Consider the following 21451-nt stretch of genomic DNA (forward strand, 5'->3'; position numbering starts at 1 on the left):
TGGTATATCTAACACCTTGGAAAACATTTTGTACCCTTGTCCTGACCGATACCTTTCAACAATGAGATCCCTCTGATGCTTAGGAAGCTCTCTGCGGACCATGGCTCTTGCTGTAAGATGCAACTAAGAGAGTGTCAGGAAAATCCTACTAGAACAGCTGAACTTTATTTGGGATTAATCAGAGTCACTGTAAATGTTGGCAGGTGTGTACAGACTACTATTTAACATGACTTTGAATTTGATTGGTTAATTTGGAATACAGCCACATACCAGTTATAAGAGGGTGTGCACATTATTTTTTTTTTATTTTTTAATTTTTCCCCCTAAAAGATTTCAGTTAGTTTTTTTCAATTTAATTGTTCACGTTATAGGTCACATTAAAGGTGGAAAAAGTTCAGACAGGATTTATATGTGTCTCATTTGTTTACATCACAAAAACCTTGCATTTTAACAGGGGTGTGTAGACTTTTTATATCCACTGTATGTGATCCTGAGGTCAGCCGGACCAAACGCAGAAACAACCAGTCGCATGGGCTGGGCTCAACATCACCACTCCAGATTCTAACATATATTTCACAAAACTTCCCATGTAAGAATAATGAGCTACTCTCTTCTCTTCCTGTTGCCATGAAAACTTATTTTCTTCAGTTGTAATACCCAGTCTGTTTCTAAAGATGGACGACAGATCTCCACTTCCCCCTGTTTTACAATATTGAAACTAAAATATGAGATATAGGTGCTGTCATCTTGCTCCATCTTTTGAACAATTTCTACCAATGAAGATTTCAATTTGTGGGGAAAGCTGCTTTAAAGTTTCAGTATGTAGAATTTAGTGACATCTAGTGGTGAGATTGCATTTTGCAGCTGAATACCACTCACCTCACCCTCCCCTTCCAAACATCAGATTCCTGTTGTTGCCTTCAGTTGTCACACAGAGGGTGTTTAGTTTGTCCAGTTTGGACAAACATGGCGGCCGCCGTAGAGAGGTCCCGCTCCAGATGTGAATATATAGTATTTAAAATATAAATGGCCCATTCCAGGGTAAAGAAAACAACAATTTGTACAATTCAGATGAAACACATTAGTAAAAACTTCACTAGGATTATTTTATATTTAACTTCTGCGAATAGATCCCTTTCATCTATATTTTATACACAGGACCTCTAAGGTGATATTTTCTTTGTTAAGAATAAATGTAACTTTTAACATCAAGCTAAGACAACGTGAGGCGCATTTTACTTCAACAATCTTTATTGACTTTGTTATGTCAGCTGCTGAATAACAGCAGCCTCTTCAGCACGCTCAACCGGAATGAAACAGCATCAAACTTTATGGCAATTTCTCTTTATCACTCAGACACTCAGTTCATTACTTTGACTTTATGAAAAACTATTAAGCGCAGGCGTCAGGATTAAGTCCACTGTTGTCACAATGTTGAGCCTTTTTCAAAATTGCATTAAAGGTGGAAGTGCTTTTCTCAGCCTGCAAAGCAGAGCTCTTCAGACGTCTGTGGTCGGTCCTCACAGTCTCACTTCTTACCTGTGCAGGAAAAACAAACACAAATGAATCAACATCAGAGTTTTTTTTGCTGTGTAGAGTTTGCATGCGTCTGCGTGTCTCCTCCAGCTTCCTCCCTCAGAACATGCAGATTGGGGTTAGGACGATTTGAGAGTCTGTACTGACCGTACGTTGACCCTGTGATACACTGGCGAACTGTCGAGGGTGTCCCTGCTTCTCGCCAAATGTCAAAAAGATAACCGCTATCGATAATGGAGGGATGGAGGAATCATACCAGGACATGACTTCTTTGTAGATTAGCTAGAAACCAGAGATCTCTGCACGGACAATGGCCACATATTCTGCTAAATTGTTTGCATCCAGCCAATGTCTTTTTATACAATAAACTCTTCTGTAAAATGGAGTATCAGGGTAATTCTGGAATTTTTTAAATCAGAGATTAAGAGAATAATGCTGAGATTTAAGAAAAGAGTCATATTAGAAAAATACACTAGTAATTTAAAGAAAAAATGATTTTCTTAGGAATTAAGCAGCAAGGAGAACATGCGCTTGTCAAAAATCTTGAACAAATCTCATTGTTTGTTGAGAAGCTATTAAACCGCTTTGAATACAAACAATAACCTCAGTCTACCACCACCAAACATTTCCTCCTCCATATAAGATACATTTCCACTAATTCACTGTGCAGCTCTTTCTTCAGAATAGACGCAGTTTATTGCACAATCTGTTCAAAGTCCTGATATTTATGATGACGTGGATCTGAGGAGCCAACAGATGGAGTATTTTGGAATTCGTGAAACCTTCACTTAAGAGAAACTTCAGAAGTTAATGCAGGCGACAGACAGCCACCTCTAACATGACGGGAAACCTATAATTATGACTTAATTCTTGCACTCTTTGATTAGTTTCATTTTAAGTGGCGCTAATATTCTTTTTTCTTACTTCATGTGTATAATACAAAAGAAACAGCTATTTTCAACAAGAACTTTTATACTTATTGTATTCAATGTATGGTACAGGAAAATCCTGTATATACTCTGCGTGCTGCTTCATAATCCGTACTGAATTTGAAACACTGACACTGGATACCCATTAAAAATCATTTTGAAAGCAAGCACAGTATCATCCAGAGACGGCGGCTTTTAAAAAAAAAAAATCTGCAACACGAGATGTGTAATAAATCCTGTCATCACAGCACAGACACTAGAGCCATCATCATAATGCAGGAAGGAGCCGAACGTTCTATTCGGGAAGATAAGGAGCATTTTTTGGTTTTGCCAGAAGGTCAGCAGATGGTCCTAGAACGGGAGTGTATCAGCTCAAATCTCAAATCCTCCAGTGCACAGCATTTAACACAGGTTACATTGCAGGACAACTTCAGGCAGACAATCTCAGATAGTGTGTGGAAGTCTGTTGAGTGTGTGTGTGTGTGTGTGTGTGTGTGTGTGTGTGTGTGTGTGTGTGTGTGTGTGTGTGTGTCATCCGCAGGGTTCCACACATGAAGTCCGTCATTCCAGATTCAAACCCCCCCCCCCCTCAGCCCTTTCCTTTTAACTTTCCTCATGAAAGAAAAAGCAATCACAATTTTCTTGAGGCGCACACACACACACACACACACAAACATACACAGAGACACACACAGCAAATTGAGCAATATTATAAACAAAACCATCAATAGTGGTGACTACCAGAAACGCTACAATAGAACACCAGAGCAGCACCGTGCCTGAACAGACCACAGGGGCTCATGCTGTGTGATGTGGCCAGAGCAGTGAGATCTCTCCCTGGGCTCCAAGTGTCTGTAGTGGTGTCCTGGGCCGCAGGGGATGGCGATCTGAACCAATTGGTTCATCCAAACACGCATCCTTATCTTCTGAGTCACGAAGAATTCTGCTTTCAAGAGGCTTTTTCTCATGAAATGTGGTTTTGGAGTTTGTGTGTGTTTTTTTTTACCATGACAAGAATCGTGTGGTTAAAAGCCTTCTGTTCTTTCTTGACAGAATTGATCTGATAGATTTGTTTCTGTTGTGTGTTTACGAGTGTTTTAAGAGCTAATGAGTTTTGTGCGGTTCAAATGAGGTCTGCTGTGTTTACTTCTTTGCTATGTTTGATTTATTTGGGCTGGTGGGAAAGCTGTCAATCAAACAGGGGTGCAGACTTCACAGCAGGAAGGAGAACACCTGAAGAGGTGGGTCCTCCGATCTGGTGAAGTTTGTTTGAGGTTGAAAAGGAAAGCAGAGCAAACACTTGAACTATTTGACCCCTGAACCTTGTCCACATGTCTGTGTTACTTCTCTACATGAGTAAGACATAGGTGAAATAATCAGTTACCATCAGGGCTGGGTAGTTCCATCGCGGAAAGCACTTGTTTTTGTTTACAGCACATTAACACAGACATGAGCCCTGTTCAACAAAACTCTCAAATCTCAAGTTCATTATTGATATCTTCTTTCTGAATGGCTCCTTTTTACATTTGTATTCTTCATCTTCCCTCTCCATCACCTATTAGAATCATCACCAACACGGCAACTCGCTCATTTAAAATTTCCTAGAAATGTTCGTGCTATATTCTCACCTGGGCATTTTCCAAATATTTTACCAGGGGACAGTTTCAATCAAATTTATCTCATTAATTTCATGAAAGAAAATTAACTCCTAAATGTGATTCGTTTTTCACATTCAAGGGGTTTAATTAATGCCAGGACAGGAACTTAAATTGTGAGTTTCTCAACAAAGCAACTGAGAGCAGAGTGTGTGTTGCATTATGGGTTGTTTGTCTTATATTGTTTGTGTAATGTAGTCAGGTATAAAAGTGTTACTGATGTCTAGTATGATGAGAGGTGACTTGACTTGGTGTGGTCTGACACTCATATGACTTCCTGTATGCACCTCGTACTTTGGAAAAAAGAAACAGTGTGAACACGAGCTGGCAAAGAAACACATGTCAACATATAACATCACGTGTCCTGTCCTCACCTGGAAGCTTGAGCCACTTGGGCACTTTCCCCAGGTCAGATCTGGTTGTTTTAGCCGCCTGGGTTGGTGCGGATGGGTCTTGCTCATCCTGTGCGGACCCACTGGTGTCTGACATCTGCTCAGGGGAAGGCAGCGGCTCCTCTGAGTCCACAGAGCTGGAGGAGGGGGTCGGGGACTGGATCATGCAGCTGAGGTAGAAAAAGGGATAAAGAAAAAGGTGGACATTTTGAAGGTGTCACAAGGAAGTGCAGGATGTTATTTTGTTTTATTTAAGTACTTAAAGCAGTATTATCTTTTGGAAGAGGAGCTGAGCCAGAAATTAAATAACAAAGTGAGATAAAGATCTAAAAGCGAGGAGGAGTGATGACCTTGTTAAAGAAGCAAGAGGACGACAGGTGGGGGGGGGGGTCACATTAGGGAAATGGGCACTATCTTTAGAAGGAGTGGAAAACTGTGTGTGTGTGTGTGTGTGTGTGTGTGTTTGTGTGTGTGTGTGTTTGTGTGTGTGTGTGAAATGAGGGTGCATAGGGACACCTGCTGCTAGGCAGAACCTCAAAGGCATTCCAATGATGACAGCTTTGTGACAGGAAAATAGGCCGGTTGCCGCAGGCTACAAGTGCATATATAAATAAATATTTATATATTTACAAAAATATAAATATACACACATGTCCAGGCGCTCGTTTAGAAATGCATACCTCGCAATGGTCTCATTTGCTTGCAAGGCTGAGACAGAGGATTGAAGGAGTTCCCTCTTTATGTAAAAGTCTGTGGAGGAAACAAACAGGCACAAACACAACGTTAGCTATTGTTCTTTTATATTACATTCCTATGTAATACTCCAGTATCTAATTCAAATCGGCATGCGACAGAAAAGGAGAGAAGAGACCCCATTAACGACCTGTATTATCGTCGGAGCCGAAGTAAACCACCGCACCAGGAAACAAGTCGGCCTGCAGACAGACAGAGAGAGAGAGAGAGAGAGAGAGACAGAGAGGAGGAGGAGGAGAAATGAACAGAAGCCTTCAAAAATGTTTGGCACACAAGTCAATTTATGCAAAACACAGAAAAATCCAAACAAAAGTGGCTCCTGCTGCACACAAACCAAGTGCCGCCGCCACATCCAAGACAAAGTCAAGTAGATTTCTGGGGATGATTCATTGCTCGGGGATCTGAAGCAGAGACCGTGGTTCTTTGAAGCAAAACCACAAAATGAGCGCCAATCAAATGGTTTGTGAAAACACTTTCACCCCTCAAGCACAAAACTCCTCTCCAGTGATAGTCTTAATGGTTATAATGGACCAGTCGCAGGCTGATATTATCAACCGTACAATTATGAGGTGGAACCACAGACAGACAGACAGGCAGGCAAGAGGGGAACATGTCTGATTTAAACAGAGAGCAGACAGTGGTTCTAAGAACAACTTCATCTCCTGCTCATGTACACATTCAGATTATCAGGTCAGCAGAAGCACAATGTTGAGTAAATGTTGTGGTTAATACAAACCCTACGTTTCAGCTGGTGGTCCCCATATGGCCAGAGACAGATCTAAAATTCTCTGCATTTCTTAAATTGTTTTTTTAAATGTTAAAATATCTTCATGATGTAAAACAACCTTAGAACAAATACGCCTCATGAGGATGTTTACTATAAATTATATATAAATATAGCCATTTAAATTCTAAATATTTTGTTGAATATGTATTATATTTGTAGTTATAGCTTGTGGTTACACTGTAATTAATTACATTACATATCTATCATAAGAGTTTGATAACAACATCTTAGCATGTGGGCAGCTGTGGCTCAGGATGTAGAGCGGGTCATCCACTAACCAAGAGGTCCTTGGGCAGGACACTGAAAACACAAATTGCCCTTGACAGCTGTGCCGTTGTGCAGTGTGTGAGTGATGTGTGATACTGTATATACTGTATAAATGGCAATAGTGTCATGTTAAGTGCTTTGAGTGGTCTTTAAACAAGAAAATATCTGTATAAAACACAAACCGTTTAGCATTTGGAAACATTGCAATTGTTTATATTGATGTTTATTACCTTATCAATACAATGATGGTTCTCACAGAAACTCTGGACATTGATTTGTCACTTTTACAAAACAGGCACCTGCCCCCGAGTCCCTGTGTGTTAAACTTCACCCATGTATCTTTTTTTTGTTTGATTGATGACCTCATGTTAGCAGTTTGATGTTCGCCGGGTGCAGTCGTCCTCTGCACTTTCAGACCTTTTTGATAAAACACTTTTTAACAGCTTTTCAACAGATGTAAAACATGAGCTGTCGAGTTAGTTTTTGTTTGAGAACACCAGCGGACACAAGACTTAATAAACCTCTTGGATGTGGTGCATCATGGTATAATCTCATATGGTTCTATAATATTTTTAGAACCATAAAGTTGGCGCCACATTTCTCAGCGCCGATCAAACTCTCCGTTTGTTGTCGTATGTAACCTGTTCAGTGTAATGGTTAGGGAGTTAGGGTATATATATGGGAATATGCATCCCATACAAAGTATGGGATGCATATTTGATTATTTATATCATATAAAATAAGTCATTAATATCGTTTAAAATCATTTTTCAGTGTGTTTTTTGGCGCAATACGCTCGTGGCGAGCGAAAAAAAAGACTATGGTATCGTTCAATGTTATTCACAGCAGTTGATTGACATGTAGGTTTAGCTAATAGGAAGCCCCTTTGTTGGTATGTTGTGGACCAATAGGATGAGGCAATGAATGTGGGGGGCGGGGACAGACACGGAAGTGAGGACCCGAATAAAGATGTCAACATTAGTACAAAGTCTGTCTCACGCACATTATTAAGCTAACTCGACGTCGAAACCATCGGTGCAGGGCGCGAGGCACATCGCAGCCCATGTGAACCGCACAAAGGTTTAACAGGGGGTGGATAGGAGGTGTCTGGCTTTCCTGGCGCGGCACGGCGCCAAGGAAATGAAATGGTAAATTTGATTTGTTTGGAGGAAAATTAATCGTTTAGATTAATCGACTAATCGGTAAAATAGTGGACAGATTAATCGATAGAAAAATAGTCGTTAGTGGCAGCCCTAGTCAAATGATTTGCTCTCTAACACTATCACGTATGAAGCCTTCATGTGCTCATTAGAGACGACAATTACAAGATTCCTGTCTCTAAATCAGTTGGCTTGAAACATTAAAGCGGGCCTGAGCCTGCGTTTGGGACCATCTCCTGGATCTAATGTTAGCTTAGTTACCTAATACATGGGAGCTGCTGGTGACGGTGAGCTACAGCATCATTGGTCTTGCCCGCCGACAACATCAGAAGTTGTTGGTACTGTAAAGCCGGTGAAACATTTTCCAAGAATCTTATCCCCAAGCTGTTTCTAACCGGCAGTGTAAAAAGAGAAGGTATGACCGTGGCTGGGATTAGGTGGGTTTACCCTCCGCCACAACCTGTCATGCATGCACGCACGCTGTCCTTTCTGTCTTTGTCCCCCTTTACCCTCACTAACTGGTTGCTAAATTGGGACGTGCTGGCCTAATTGCTATTATCACAGTCCTGTGAGCAGGAAACAATGTGTTACAGTGAAACTACGGACATTCCTGCAATCCTGATAACTCTGGCAGCCACACTTCCAGTCGGGATACGACAGGGCAGCAGGACAAGATCTGTGTATGTGTGAGTGTGTGTTTGTGTCTGTGTGAGAGAGGGAGAGGGGGAGAGAGAAGAGAGAGAGAGCATGAAAAATATATAAGAGAGGAATGAAGAGAGAAAAAGAAAACGAGGCAGAGCAAATCCTGATGGAGGACAGAGGGAGACACGGATGAGGGAGGGGACGCCTGGTATCAAAGGGCTTCTGGGTTGGGAAACATTCCTTTCTTGACATGATACAAAGTTATTAGAGTGTGTGTGTGTGTATATGTGTGTGAGTGAGAGACAGACATAGTACATAAGCATGTGTTTTTATGTAAAAAATAAAAAAAGATTCTTTGAGTGTGTCAAAGATTGATGTATTGACAAGGAAATGGAGTTAGACTAAAGTGTGTGTGCACTACATGACACCAAGTGGAATAAAGATTTTGTTTTTATGCAATTCAATGCTTTTAAGTCCCTAATGGACAGAGACATGGTGGTGACGACGGAAGGGGTGGAGGGGGGCTGGGGCACAAGAGAGGGATAGTGGGGGTGGTGTAGTTGGGGTACAGGAGAGGGGCGTGTAGTGAAAAACAGACACGGAGGGTTCAGAAAGGGACAAAAACATGAAAAACAAAGCGACAGATGACTAACATCACAGCATCAGATTGGATTCAGAAATGGTGGCACCAGAAGGACACACATTTTAAAGTGAGCTTTCACGATCATTATTTTTTGTCCCTCTGAGGAGCTGAATTTCACCTCGACACGATACATCACTTCAAACTACTCTCTCTTCCTCCACCTCATTCCTCCACTTCTCCACTTGTCTGCTTCAGGTTCCACGATATAACAAGGTGGGACTTGAGCACTCTTTTGTGCATCAGTCAATGTTACTATTAATTATGGCATTCAAGCAAAGATCAAATGCACGTTGACGGGACATGAATAGGTTATTAAGCTCAAGTTAAATTGATGCATCTTTGTCCCCTTATCTCAATTTGATGTGATGTTGCAAATTAAGCTGCTGTGAGGCCGGAAAAATTATAAGAGTGTGTGTGTGCCAGAGAACAACTTTTTATGTTTTTTAATTTGTATCTCTTCGCTCTGGATTCTAACTGTGCAGATCGCTCTGAACTCGAAAGCAACAAAACATCAAGGCTGCCCATTGCTCTGAGTGTATGTGTGTGTGTGTGAGTGCGTGTCAAGATCAAAGCGGGGCCTGTATTAACCCCATGTGCCAGCCTGGGAAAAATCAAGCCCAGCTGGGGTCAAGGACAGTGGAGAGAGGGGGGAACAAGTGTGAGAGTGTGTAGGAGCGAGAGAAGAGGGGGAGAATGGGAATGTGCTGGGGCTTTGAAGAGGAGAGAGCGACCAGCAGATACATTTTACAGTCAGTCTGTGCATGTGTGTGTGCGTGTGCGTGTGCGTGTGCGTGTGTGTGTGGATGCATGCATTGGCTTCTTTTCTGTATTCATGAGGTCTGAAAACCAGTAGCCTACTATGTTTGTTGGGTCCAATAGCCTTTAGTAGAACAAGTTAAAAAACAAAACCAAACTGTGAGTCAAATAGTTGTGTTTGGGAGTTTGATGCTACATCCACATTACTATGTTTTAATCTGAAAAAGCATCAACTCTGCTACAGCTACGCCTGGTGTCTCCAAAGTATTTGAGCCATTGAGACAGCTGCTCCCTGATTTAGTTCGAAAACTCCAGGGCAGCACTTTAGTCTGTACGGGCAGAAACTAAGACGTTTGAAAACAATGAAGTAGACACTCAACTTGCATTAGCCTCGGCTACCATTGTAGAACACAACATGGAGAGTCAGTTAGAAGCCTTGCAGACCCTGTTGTCTTTGCTAACAGCTGTTGTACGGTTCAATTCTGAATTTTACAATTATTCAAGCAATCTGGGACAATTCCAATGTCAAGTGGGACACACATGCCTTCCTGTTTGCATTCACATACCTAGAGCATGAGAGTGGTAATGTGGATGCGAGGTAAAATTGAAATGTTGCAAAAATGCTTGTGTGGAAAGAGATCATTTTAGTTTGAAAACACAGTGTGATGTGGTAAAGTGATGTCTTCATACTCAAAACTTCAATGTGAGGTCTCTTACCTGGAAAAGTGAAGCTGAAGGGTCGTCAAGAATGGTTTTTGGGGGTGTGATGACTGAAACAAAGTTTTAAAGCAAAAACTGGGTTAATTACAGACTGGGAACATTCTTACTAATGACCACAAATCCTAGAACCAATGGAAATGTATATTTGTCAAAGTTTTTAGAAAATGGACAGAAATGATTGATGTAGACATGTATTGTGTTAAACTTCAGGGTTTCCCAAAACAATATGATCAGTTGTCATCTATTAGAAATACTGAGGAACATTGAACAGATTCAACTTATTTTTTTTAGGAAACAATGAATAAAGGCAACCCAGGGAGGAACCCATTAAACTCTGGGGCAGATCCGGATCAGGGGGCTGATCCAGGAATTTTTCTATTATTTTGTTTAACAAAGGGCATTTTTCAACATATTCATTTATTTCTTCATTATTCATTGATAGTGTTGATAATTCATCTGCTTGTTTAAAACATGTCTGATATCTGACTGCTACTTGCTGCAACAGAGCAATTATTCTGATGGGTGCAATGTTATCATTACTGAAGAAAAATGGTCAAAGCTATAAGTACAAGGCCTAAGTTATTAAACCAGGACTATCCTTTTGATAGACGAAGTGTTAATAGAGAGAGCTATAATTCAATGAAACGTTTAAACCTATCGAAAGATGCTACATGGTAGATGCTGGTGCTTGATATTGTTGTGAAATGAAAGGAAACTTACACAAGTAGAAACTAAGCTGAGGATTCTCCAGATGACTCCTCACAAAGCTCCTCACGGTATCAACTGGACAGAAAACACATGGGACATGCATCATTATGCATCAACAAACAAACTGTGCGGAGTTAAGAAAAATATATTTTTCTGTTGGAATTTCCCTTCAATTTGTTGTTGTGCTGCTTGTCTTGTTGCTGTTGGGGCTGAGATGGATCTAATCCCTGGAATTACCGACCTGTCTCATTCTTTCTGTCTCTCTGTCACTCTGGTGTGGCTACGCGCATACATGTGGTGAGGAGGCCGCAAGTAGCTTGAACATTGCAGCCATACCTGTGGCTAGCCAGCTGAAATGAACACTCTCCACATGGCATACACAAACATACACAGACACACAAAAGGAAATGCACACACCTGTCTCCAGGGGCCTGAAGAAGCCTTGTAGGACATGTCTGTCTGGAAACTGGACCCTCAGGACCACCTGGAGGCACGCAGGCAAAGAGTGTTCATTGTGAAATCGGTTCATTTCACACAAGCAAAAGACATGGTGGCTATTTATTTGTCTCTCACTCACTTTGGGATATCTGTACATCTTCTCCTTCATCTGGTTTTCTCTCAGAGATTTAGTCATCAGTGGAGCCTCCTCCAATACCTTCCTACAGAAAGAGACGGACCGGGTTACAATGAAATGAGCTGGGAGACACAAATGCAGGTTTTAATAACAGTTATATAAAAGATGAACAGAGAGGAGAAAGAGGAGATATTTCTTCTTCTGCCTTGACTGGTGTGTGGCCGGATATGTGTGTGTACGTGTTGGCGATAGAAATGAATTGCTGTGGTCGGCTTAATTCCCCCCTTGGTAATTGTAGTCACTCAAACAGTAGTAGCGTCGGCATGATGCAGCCAGCTAAGTCAATATAGATGGAGATTAAAGGATTTACACGTTGGGGTCTCCACCTGACGGTGTTTGGGTGATGGCTGGAAGGTAAACATCTACACACAACAGGCTTACCAATTGCTCCCTGTATGACATATTTAGAAGCTTTTGAAGTGTGCGTTGTGTCGTATAAATGAGAACATGCTTGAAAACACCCACACACAATGGTTCAGCAGCTGTGGTCTACAGCAATCACATCCAGAGTAAACTCGCCTGCATCTGTTTTGAAGAAGCTCTTATAAATAAATAAAAACTTCAAACTCACAATAAATAAAAACTTCAAAACACACACAGCCATGCCTGACACTCTCCCTGCCTATGGCCCCTCATCATCATCGCTATGGTATTCTGCAATTAAAGATTATACATGGACCAAACGCCAAACTGACTAATTATCTGTTACAAACAGAGCGGGATCATGTTTTGTGTGGATGGGTTTCTGCAGCAACAAATTATTTATACTGACTATCACAGACAGCCCTCTGACCTTTCGTCATCAACCTCCATTCACATCCTCCTCCTCACCTCTCGCTCTTCAGCTGGGCGAAGCGCTTCCGCACGTCATCCACTGTTATTTCAAAGAACTCGTCTGGCAGATCCCTATGGTCCGCAGACTTACGGGACATGGAGTCCAGGTGGTAGATGAGAGGCTCCCTCTCCACTGGCTGCAGAGAGAAAGTGATAGAATGAAAGGATGGAGACGGAAAAAAGACGACACTGATGGTTACATGTGAAGCACCCTGAAATGTCCTGGTTATGTCTGTTATTATAATAAGTTACAAATATCAATCTAGGTCTAAGTTGGAAATCCATAAAACGAGAAGTAGATAAGGAGTTTAAAGAGCAGAAACTTATGACACAAATGTTAACCTCCAGGAACTCCTCCCCATGATCCATGTCCTCATCGGGCTGGTTGGCAGTGACATGACCCTAAGAAAGGAACAGAAAAGCCTTTAAGTTTTAACCTGTAACATGTGAGGAGACCTTTTTGTCTTTTTTGTTCAACCGTCAACTATGAACTTTTAATTCTAAAAAAAAGTCATCTAGATAAATCTGTCAATGGGGAAAAGAAAAGGAATTTTTTTAAGTTATATTGATTCAAGCTGAGCTTTATTTGCATGGTACAACTCTATCCCCTCATTTCCAGTCTATTTCTACACTGTCCACTATTAAACAGAAAAAATTATCTTTCGATATCTCAGATATAAGCGATGACACTTCAGAAATTGAATAACTAGACAATCTTTCCTTTAAGCTCAGTTTAAGATGAGTTAGAGGATCACACCGTCAAATTATATGATTATATTTGCATGGTTGTTACTGGTTTGGAATCGACCTCATTACTTAAAAAAGGAGCTTTGTGCCAGGTTTCACTTAAAAGATAACTTTGATCATTTGTTACATGTTAAAAAGCCCTCATTTACTCAGAAAACAGTATTAAATCATCCTAAAACAAGATCTTCAGATTTTCTTGATTTGCTCTTCTTGTACTGAGAAGTCTCACCTTGGTGCCCGAACCGTGGCTGGATTTGGCTTTCTTGGCTTTGGGTGACTCCACTGCCAGAGCAGACAAAGACGGTGATCGTCCGACTGCTCCTCCCGCTGGACCCCCGAGGCGCTGACCACCTCCAGAGAAGGGGATGAATGGGGCTAGGGGAGCGGAGGACGAGGAAGAAGATGCATGAGAGCTTAGTCCTGATGGCCCTGCTTCCTCGCCATCATTTTCTGAGACACTTCTCTCCACAGGGGGGACTTTTGGCCGAACTGCATCCTTGGGGTTCAGAACCTCTTTCTGTTTTACAGGAACTTCCTGTTGAGCAGGAAGTGAGCTTGCGACAGAGGCAGGAGTTGGCACAGGCCGGGTATCCATTGGGCTATCAGGCCTTGAATTTTTAACTTGCTCGGCTGTTGTTGACGTCGCTGGATGTGATGAAGCAGGATCGGGCTGTGATGATGTGCTATGGGGGGTTTCCTTGGCAACAGGCGTGGTTGGAATAGCAGCTGTTTCAATGGCTTCTCTGTCATCTTCCTCTCCAAGAGATTTGTCCTTTTTGAGTAAAAACCTTAAAAAGAAAAACATCAGTCGGGCTCTAGTTTACATGATAAGAAACCACTTCAAACTTGACTTATTTGAATAAATCATTATTAAAAGCACACAGAAAGCATGTAAAAGATTTAAAACAAGCAGGTTACCGGACAATGGCACTTCCTCCTGTGAGACCCAGTGACTTCAGTGTGGTCTTCTTTAGTGCTTCTTCCCCACTCACCTAAAACATGTACACACACACAAACAGTTGTGTTACCATAAAACCTATGTTTCATGTCTTGAAAAGAGAGTTAAAGGAACCTTCCATACCTCATCTCTCATGTAAACACAAACAGGAGTAGATCCTGACTCCGACAGCCCTGAAACACTGGAATAAGTTGGTGACAGGATGAGAAAGAGATTTCAAAATTAATGGTGATTGATTTTTATGTGCTTAAGCTGTGAGTAAACAAAACCCAGGAGTGACTCTCTTGTTGAGGGAAATCAATCTCTGTGATTTTACAACAAAACCTCATGTGTAGCAGTGGCATGCTGTTTGCATGTGTAAACCATGTGTGCACAATCTCGTGTAGAAACTAACTGAACCATAAACGTTTTACTATTGTTTCTGAAACATCTAAGCTTACCCCTCTGCTTCACAACAGTCCCAGAGCTTTTCTTACGCTGGTGTGGAGCTAAAATTAATTTCATGGAAGTGTACTTCCTTGGAAAAGGATTAGGATACGGAGTGACGTCATTTAATAGAGATGAGATGAGGGCTGGACAGCAATTGAGCACCTGGGACCTCACAGCTGGAACTACTGAGTAACAGCTGCATGTGTGTGTGTTTAAATGAGCAGTGGTGATGTGTGGGAAAGAGCAAACTTCAGAAGAGGAGTGTTGAGAAGAAAGGATGGTATCTAACACAGCGTTGCCTGAACTCATTCCTGCACAATGACCACCTTCATCGGGCCGAGTGGAAAGTCAAGGAAAACACGCAAAGACAAAGAGACACGCACACGCACACACACACACACACACACACACACACACACACACACACACAGGTCCTCATAAAGACAGACACTTTGCACATGACACACACCTAATCGGAGGGAAATGTGTGAGCAGCTCCCACAGACTTTGTCCACAAGAGAAGGAACCCTGGAGCCGAGAGCCGTCCTCCATCTGAAGAGCAATCCGCACCTTAGGGATATGAAACCACAACTGTATTTTATATGTGAAAGACAAAAATAGACTGCACACACAGATCAAAATGATCTCTTGAGCAGCGGCTCTAACATAACTACATCCAGTGTGTAGGAACTGTAATGGTGTGATAAAGATGTGACAGATGTGTCCTGAATGGATCTGATCCAGAATTATATCATAAACGAATCCAAGGCCACAAGGATTTTTAGATTTGTTATCCTTTACCAAAGAGGACAAGCTTTGAACCCAGTCCCGTGGGTTAGTTTCTCAGCAGGATTACGCAAAAACGACTAAATGGATTTCTACGTTGTTCGAAGGACGGGACTTGTTCTAAGGAAGAACCCAATTCATTTTGGCGCACGGCAAATCAAAGGGGCAGATGTAGAAAAAAAAATCCTTTCTTATTGTAGGATTGTGTGAAAGAAGTTACAGAAAAAAGGAAATGCACTATATTATGCATCAACTCCCTATTTCGTAGCTCTTGGCTCATCAATCTCAGTCAATTATGCAGGAGAACAATTCTTTGCAAATCAAACTTGATTAAGCTGCACATCTGGACCTGTCTCCGTCTGACGAAGAGCAACCCCAGACATTTTTGGTGTTGTTCTTTCTTTGTCTGAGTGACTCAACAAATTGTTTGTGTTTACTCAGGAACCATGTAGTCTGGCACACAATAACCTGCTGCATGTTGGCACACCGGGAGAGATGAAATGAGCGCCAGGGCTGTCAACGGTCAAACATGAAACACTCTTGTACACCGGCTTGGCTGACGTTAACACTCTGTGTGTGAGGATCTGTACGGTGCAAGGGTGAGAAGTCTGAGTGCATCATATCTGTGAGGTATCAATGCTCAACCATCCATTAAATGAATAAGAACAAGAGATCAAACCCAGCCGGGATTTTACAGCTCAGATTATGATGCCATGATGTCATAGGAAACTACAGCTCACTACAACAAAGTGTTTTTGGATGCAAATCAGAGACAGAGAGCACAGATGGAGAATTCATCCATTTTCAGGTACTGACAGTAAAAAGACCTAACACCAAAATATTGGAACCATACTGATTTTGAAATTGCAGGATACATATCATCTGGGTTGTTTTTCTCCAGAGATAATTATAGGTACTATGTGCGTTGTTGACGAAGAGGAATTTCCTTTCTTTCCAACTGATACGTCCTCTTTGGTCGGTTTTAGTTTTGGCCAACTTAAAGTTTTCTCACACTGCTGTCATGGCACCTGTGCCCATGTTTCTGTTTGGCATAGATTCTCTGCATTTTGATACAGGGTTTCTTCACACCTGTCAGAATTTAACTCAAAGTTAAAGCTCCAGAGAACTATATATTAGGGTAAATTCACTATAGGGGATATTTAGTACGAATCATGAGAATAAATGAGAAAAAAAATGAATACAGAGGCTTCTAAAGTAGGCACACGGTTTGACTAGTGATCTACACACTGTGGCCTTCACAGCAACTAAATCTTAACACATCACCACAGCGCTCTAACTACAGATGAAACAGTTTGAAGTTTCATAGTGAAATTCTCTGTTATAAACTGTAATGTTTCAAAGAGAAATTATCATCAAAACTGTGTTTAGCTACTAAATAAAAATACAAAATATTGCTCAACATCCACCAAATTCTGTGCATCCAGTAATGTGGGCTTATTAGCAATCACTGAAAACATTGTGGAAGGCGTTTACACCACTCCAGATGTTTTTCAGCCGTCGGACTAAGTCTGAAGTGTGATCATATTTATCTTTTATAAGAGTCCTGAAAGAAACCGGATTGAAGATGGTCACCTTGTCTGCAGAACATGCAGAAAGATCATTTCAAAACACTTTAAAAATCAAGAGTTAACTATCCTAGTCAGTCTGTCTAACATGCTCTTCCCTTATCAATAATAAAAGTAAAGCTTTCAGAGTTATCAAATCTTGTAACTACTCTTCACATATTTGTGCTGCTGTGATTAACATGTGGCTTTACTCACCCATTACACATGATAACATGCTACGTAGTTTAGTCACCCAACACATTTTCCTCATTAAAAATTCCAACAGTGTTTTTTAAAAGTTTTTCAGCGAGAGAAACAGTGTGTGTGTGTGTGTGTGTGTGTCTGTGTGTGTGTGTGAAAGAGAATAATAATATAAATAATAGCAATCATAATTCAACAACACTACTTTTGAGGCATTTAATAATAATTATAATAATATTGATATAATGTTGATAACCATGATCATTTTTGGTCACTATATCGTGTTATAAAAGATGTATACCATTCACCACCGTAATCAAAACACCAAATAAGTGAGTAAGTCTTTAGGAGAATTGCTGTTCATCCCTCCAGTAGCATTCAGAGACTTGGAGAGTGTCTGTTTGTTTTTCTTTTGATAGCTGTTCCATGCTGACTCAGTCAACTAATCCAGTATTTCAAACATATTTGACATTTCTACATAAATAAACTTACAGTTTCATGTTTTACTAAATCAGACCTGGAAACCAGACCTATGTGCTCTGACTAGCAGAGACTGTTACACATTGTACTTCAATAATACAGTTACTACTATAATGGCATTATAATGTGGTAAGCCACAACAATTTGACACCGCTATCATTCTCTCTGTCCTGATTCATCTCTCATTCACTCACACAGTCACTCACACACTCACACACATTATATTGGAACTAACCTGGCTCTCGGCTGCAGGTTGTTTCCTTGTACTTGTAACCATTTCCAGTTTAGCATTATTGGGCAGGTTGGCAAACCTCAATTGCAGCGTCAGGTCAATAAGAGTCCTCTGAAACCTGTCGTAGGATGATGACAGAGGTGAAATATGTGAGCATCACCATGTAATACTTTTTTAGCTTTTTGATAATCAGAAGAACCAAAATATCTCTCATCTAGAACTGCTGAAAGCTTAAGAAGAAAGAGAGAAAAGGATCCAGGCACTGAGAGCAAGTTAGGTCAGTGCATTAAAAATAAGAAACACATTTTGCTTTATCAAACGTTACATCTCACACATGAGATACTAAACCTGATTCAGTTCACACACGTGGTTTAATATTTAAATAACGTATCCATCACTGCCTTAGAGATATTTAAACTGGTTAAACGTACTGGATTGTTTTACAGTCATGGGCATTAGGTAAAATAACAGAGTCTATTGACAAGGTATAAAACACGTTGGCTTCCAAATATAAAAAGGATTCGCAATTAAGCTGCCAATGTACATGCTCTACACTACAGACACTACTACAGACACGACGAATGGGGTCATTTGGTTACAAGAAACGTTTCATTTTCACAGACCCATATATTTACTGTCACCAGGGACATAGAGTTACGTGTTTGTTCACGTCATGACGGTGACAGCAGCTGTGGACGTATATAAACCCGGAAATACAGCTTTAGGAGGCAACTAGTCCATTACACACTGAAGACTGGAGGCTAGTACTCATTCAGCTCATGTACCAGCACTCTGACAGCTACACGAACCCACTGTCAGCCTCACTCACTTCAAACCGTAATCGTCCGGGTTGAATCCATGTTTTCTGCACACGTCCTCCAGCACCTGCGGGTGACACAGAGCAACGCACATCACACAAAGCAGCTACATGTTGTGGTTTCATCAGAAACTGATCTGTCACTGGCTAGCTGCTGCTAGCCGAACATGCTAGCTCAGAGGAGAACAGTTCGCGCGCTGTAAAACTGAAGAACAGACTTTAACCACGTTTTAATGTCAGACAAAGTGTAACGTTCTGTAAACACGAGTTACCTTCAGTAACGGGGTGTTTGGAGCCACTTTGAATGCTTCTCGTCTCCCATTTGGAGTGAGAATCGTCACAGCTGTACCGCTGGCTGCCATTGTGTGCCGTGACGTCACAGTGTTTATTTGAAAAAACTTTATTGACTCTAAACCGTCACAATGATTTAAAGGGGCAGTTCACCTAAATTGTATGGGTTATAACCTATGGTTATAACAGATCAATTCTAGGGGAGTAAGATAAGGCATTGAATTCACATGCGTTCAATAATAATAATAATCATCACCTTCTTTATTTGTAGGTCACTTTTCTTAGTTACAAAGTTACTTCACAAGAGAATAAAAACAATAAAACAACAATAAAATTTAAAATTATGACTAACAATCCAAGGAAGAAAAACTATTCATTTATTTCATTTTTAAAAGAATAATTTTGGAGAGTTTGTTCAATGAAAAAAAAATTATTTATGTCCACTTACCTAATTATGATGAAACGTTTACTGTATATATTTACTGTATATATATATATATATATATATATATATATATGATTTTTTTTTCTCTCTCTCTCTCTCTCTCTCTATATATATATATATATATATATTAGAGCTGTGAAAAATAACGCGTTAACGCGTTATGATTAAATTACAGGATTAATTCTTTTTTTTTTTTTTAACGCATTTAACGCATGCGCAGAAGGACCTTCCAATTCCGCCGCCTCTGCACTAGTCGCCGCTCTAATGCAGTCAGACGGCAGCTGCCATTCAAACAAACAAACAACATGGATAATTCTGATGAACCTGAGGACCTTCTGGACGGGAAGATCGTGTTCCAAAAAAACAAAGATCGAACATTCAGTAAAACCAAGGTGATATGCACACTCTGCGAGAAGTTATCGTTTCGACGTAGCAATACCCGCCTAACCACCGCAACGCGAAGCATGTGTTGCTCGGCGAGGGGCGTTCAAGTGGAATGCGCCAAACCAGACTCACTCGCCGGACACATTGTGCAAAAGAAGCGGTCAGCTTTACTGTCAGAGAATTTGAACAAGTTAGTTTGCCTCACCAACTGGCTAAAGACCGAGTAGCTAAGAGGGCCTTTAGAGGCATTAGATTGTATCATGGTGTGGTTAATGGTTGTGTGACAAAAAATATAAAAAGTCAACCATCCTATGGCTAAGAAGCTCAAATAATTTCTGTTTAATTTAAAAAAAAAAGTTTTATTCAACCACACAATGGCTAAGGAACCCGAATTCTGTTTAGGATGAAGATTATATTAATGTTCCATATGGAAAAGCAATGATAACTGCTGAAGAACTGCTGAGTTGCAGCACAAAAGAAAAGTTAAATGTCATAAATCTTGTTTTCACAAAAATATTCCGAAAAAATCGGTAATGTGATTAATCATGATTAATCCATAGAAACCTGTGATTAATTTGATTAAAAATTTTAATCATTTCACAGCCCTAATATATATATATATACACATATATATTATATATGTAGTCACGCTAATCTGGCTAAACAAGCCTTTCCACTTCATGCACAGTGACCCACAAAAGACAGAAAAGATAGATCCTGTCTATAAACTTGCCAACAACATCTCCAATCTGTTCCCCATATGGATGACTTCATACATGATATGCCATATGCAGCTCGACAGGCAACCTTTAAAGAGATGTACAGAATCATGGCTGTTTTCCCTCAGAAAGATCCCAATCAGATCAAAGCTGGAATCAGAGCGGACAGACGACAGGACACATGGTGCCAACAGATGGAGAGGTGTGAGGCCTGAGCTTCAGAACGCCTGCAGCTGACCGATCGACCACCTCACATATAAAAGTCCACCTTGGAGTGAGAGAGAGAGTGAGAGAGAGGTGAATACAGCTCTCAGTTCTGGGGGGAAATAGCCGCCATCTGAATAAACAAACAAACAAAAAAACAATCTGTTTCCTTCCTAACTCAGCAGGATAGGAACTTCCAAAATTTGCCTGAATGAAATTCAAGCACATGAAGGCATCTGTGCTGGGAGTTTATAATGTTCTACACGTTTTCACAAAAACAAACCTTGATCAAAGACCAATGAATGGCAAACAGATATGCATATTAAATAGAGGGCTTTTACTTACTTGTAAAAAACTATAAGAGTCTGGAAACAAACTTTTAATGACTGAATGTCAGACTTAAAGTGGATGCTGAAAGTGGTTATGATCTTTTATTGCTTCAATCAGAACCATTCGAGTTCTTCTTCATAATGTGTTTTGTTGTTTCAAATACACCAATAAGGCCTTAGATGAGGATGAGGCCAATTAACTTCAAAAAGACAAACCGTCAAAAGTGTCTGGAAACGTTTTACCAAACAACAGCAGCCAGCGCCCTGCCATGGTACTGGCATGTGGACGCACCAGTGTATTATCGGAAGAAAACATTATCACACTTTTACTGTCATACAGAAGGTTCACTCATATTGCCGCATGGAAATAATGACTCTAATGCGATACTTCATTGATTTAAAGTTGCTCCTCCAAAAGGTTCAGTGTGAGACACATTCAAAATAAAAA

General features: G+C 40.7%; 1 protein-coding gene across 2 annotated transcripts; it reads right to left on the reverse strand.

Moving 5' to 3' along the window:
* Positions 1-1229: 1229 nt before the first annotated feature.
* On the reverse strand, positions 1230-19018 carry aspscr1 (ASPSCR1 tether for SLC2A4, UBX domain containing). Of its 2 annotated transcripts, XM_053419318.1 has the most exons (17): positions 18904-19018; positions 18644-18699; positions 17818-17932; positions 15020-15120; positions 14245-14302; positions 14082-14155; positions 13393-13951; positions 12759-12818; positions 12414-12553; positions 11526-11607; positions 11366-11432; positions 10961-11023; positions 10238-10290; positions 5396-5447; positions 5193-5262; positions 4495-4682; positions 1230-1539 (listed from the first exon to the last, which is right to left on the reverse strand). In XM_053419318.1, the coding sequence occupies exons 1-17, from the start codon at positions 18991-18993 to the stop codon at positions 1529-1531; spliced, it is 1839 nt and encodes a 612-aa protein (XP_053275293.1). In that variant the 5' UTR covers positions 18994-19018; the 3' UTR covers positions 1230-1528. The 2 variants fall into 2 exon arrangements, 1 of the variants encoding a protein (XP_053275293.1); XR_008338184.1 differs by lacking the exons at positions 1230-1539; positions 5396-5447 and having other exon boundaries at positions 4541-4682.
* Positions 19019-21451: the final 2433 nt, after the last annotated feature.

The sequence above is a fragment of the Pleuronectes platessa genome, chromosome 3 (assembly GCF_947347685.1).
Source record: "Pleuronectes platessa chromosome 3, fPlePla1.1, whole genome shotgun sequence".
NCBI classification, from domain to species: domain Eukaryota; kingdom Metazoa; phylum Chordata; class Actinopteri; order Pleuronectiformes; family Pleuronectidae; genus Pleuronectes; species Pleuronectes platessa.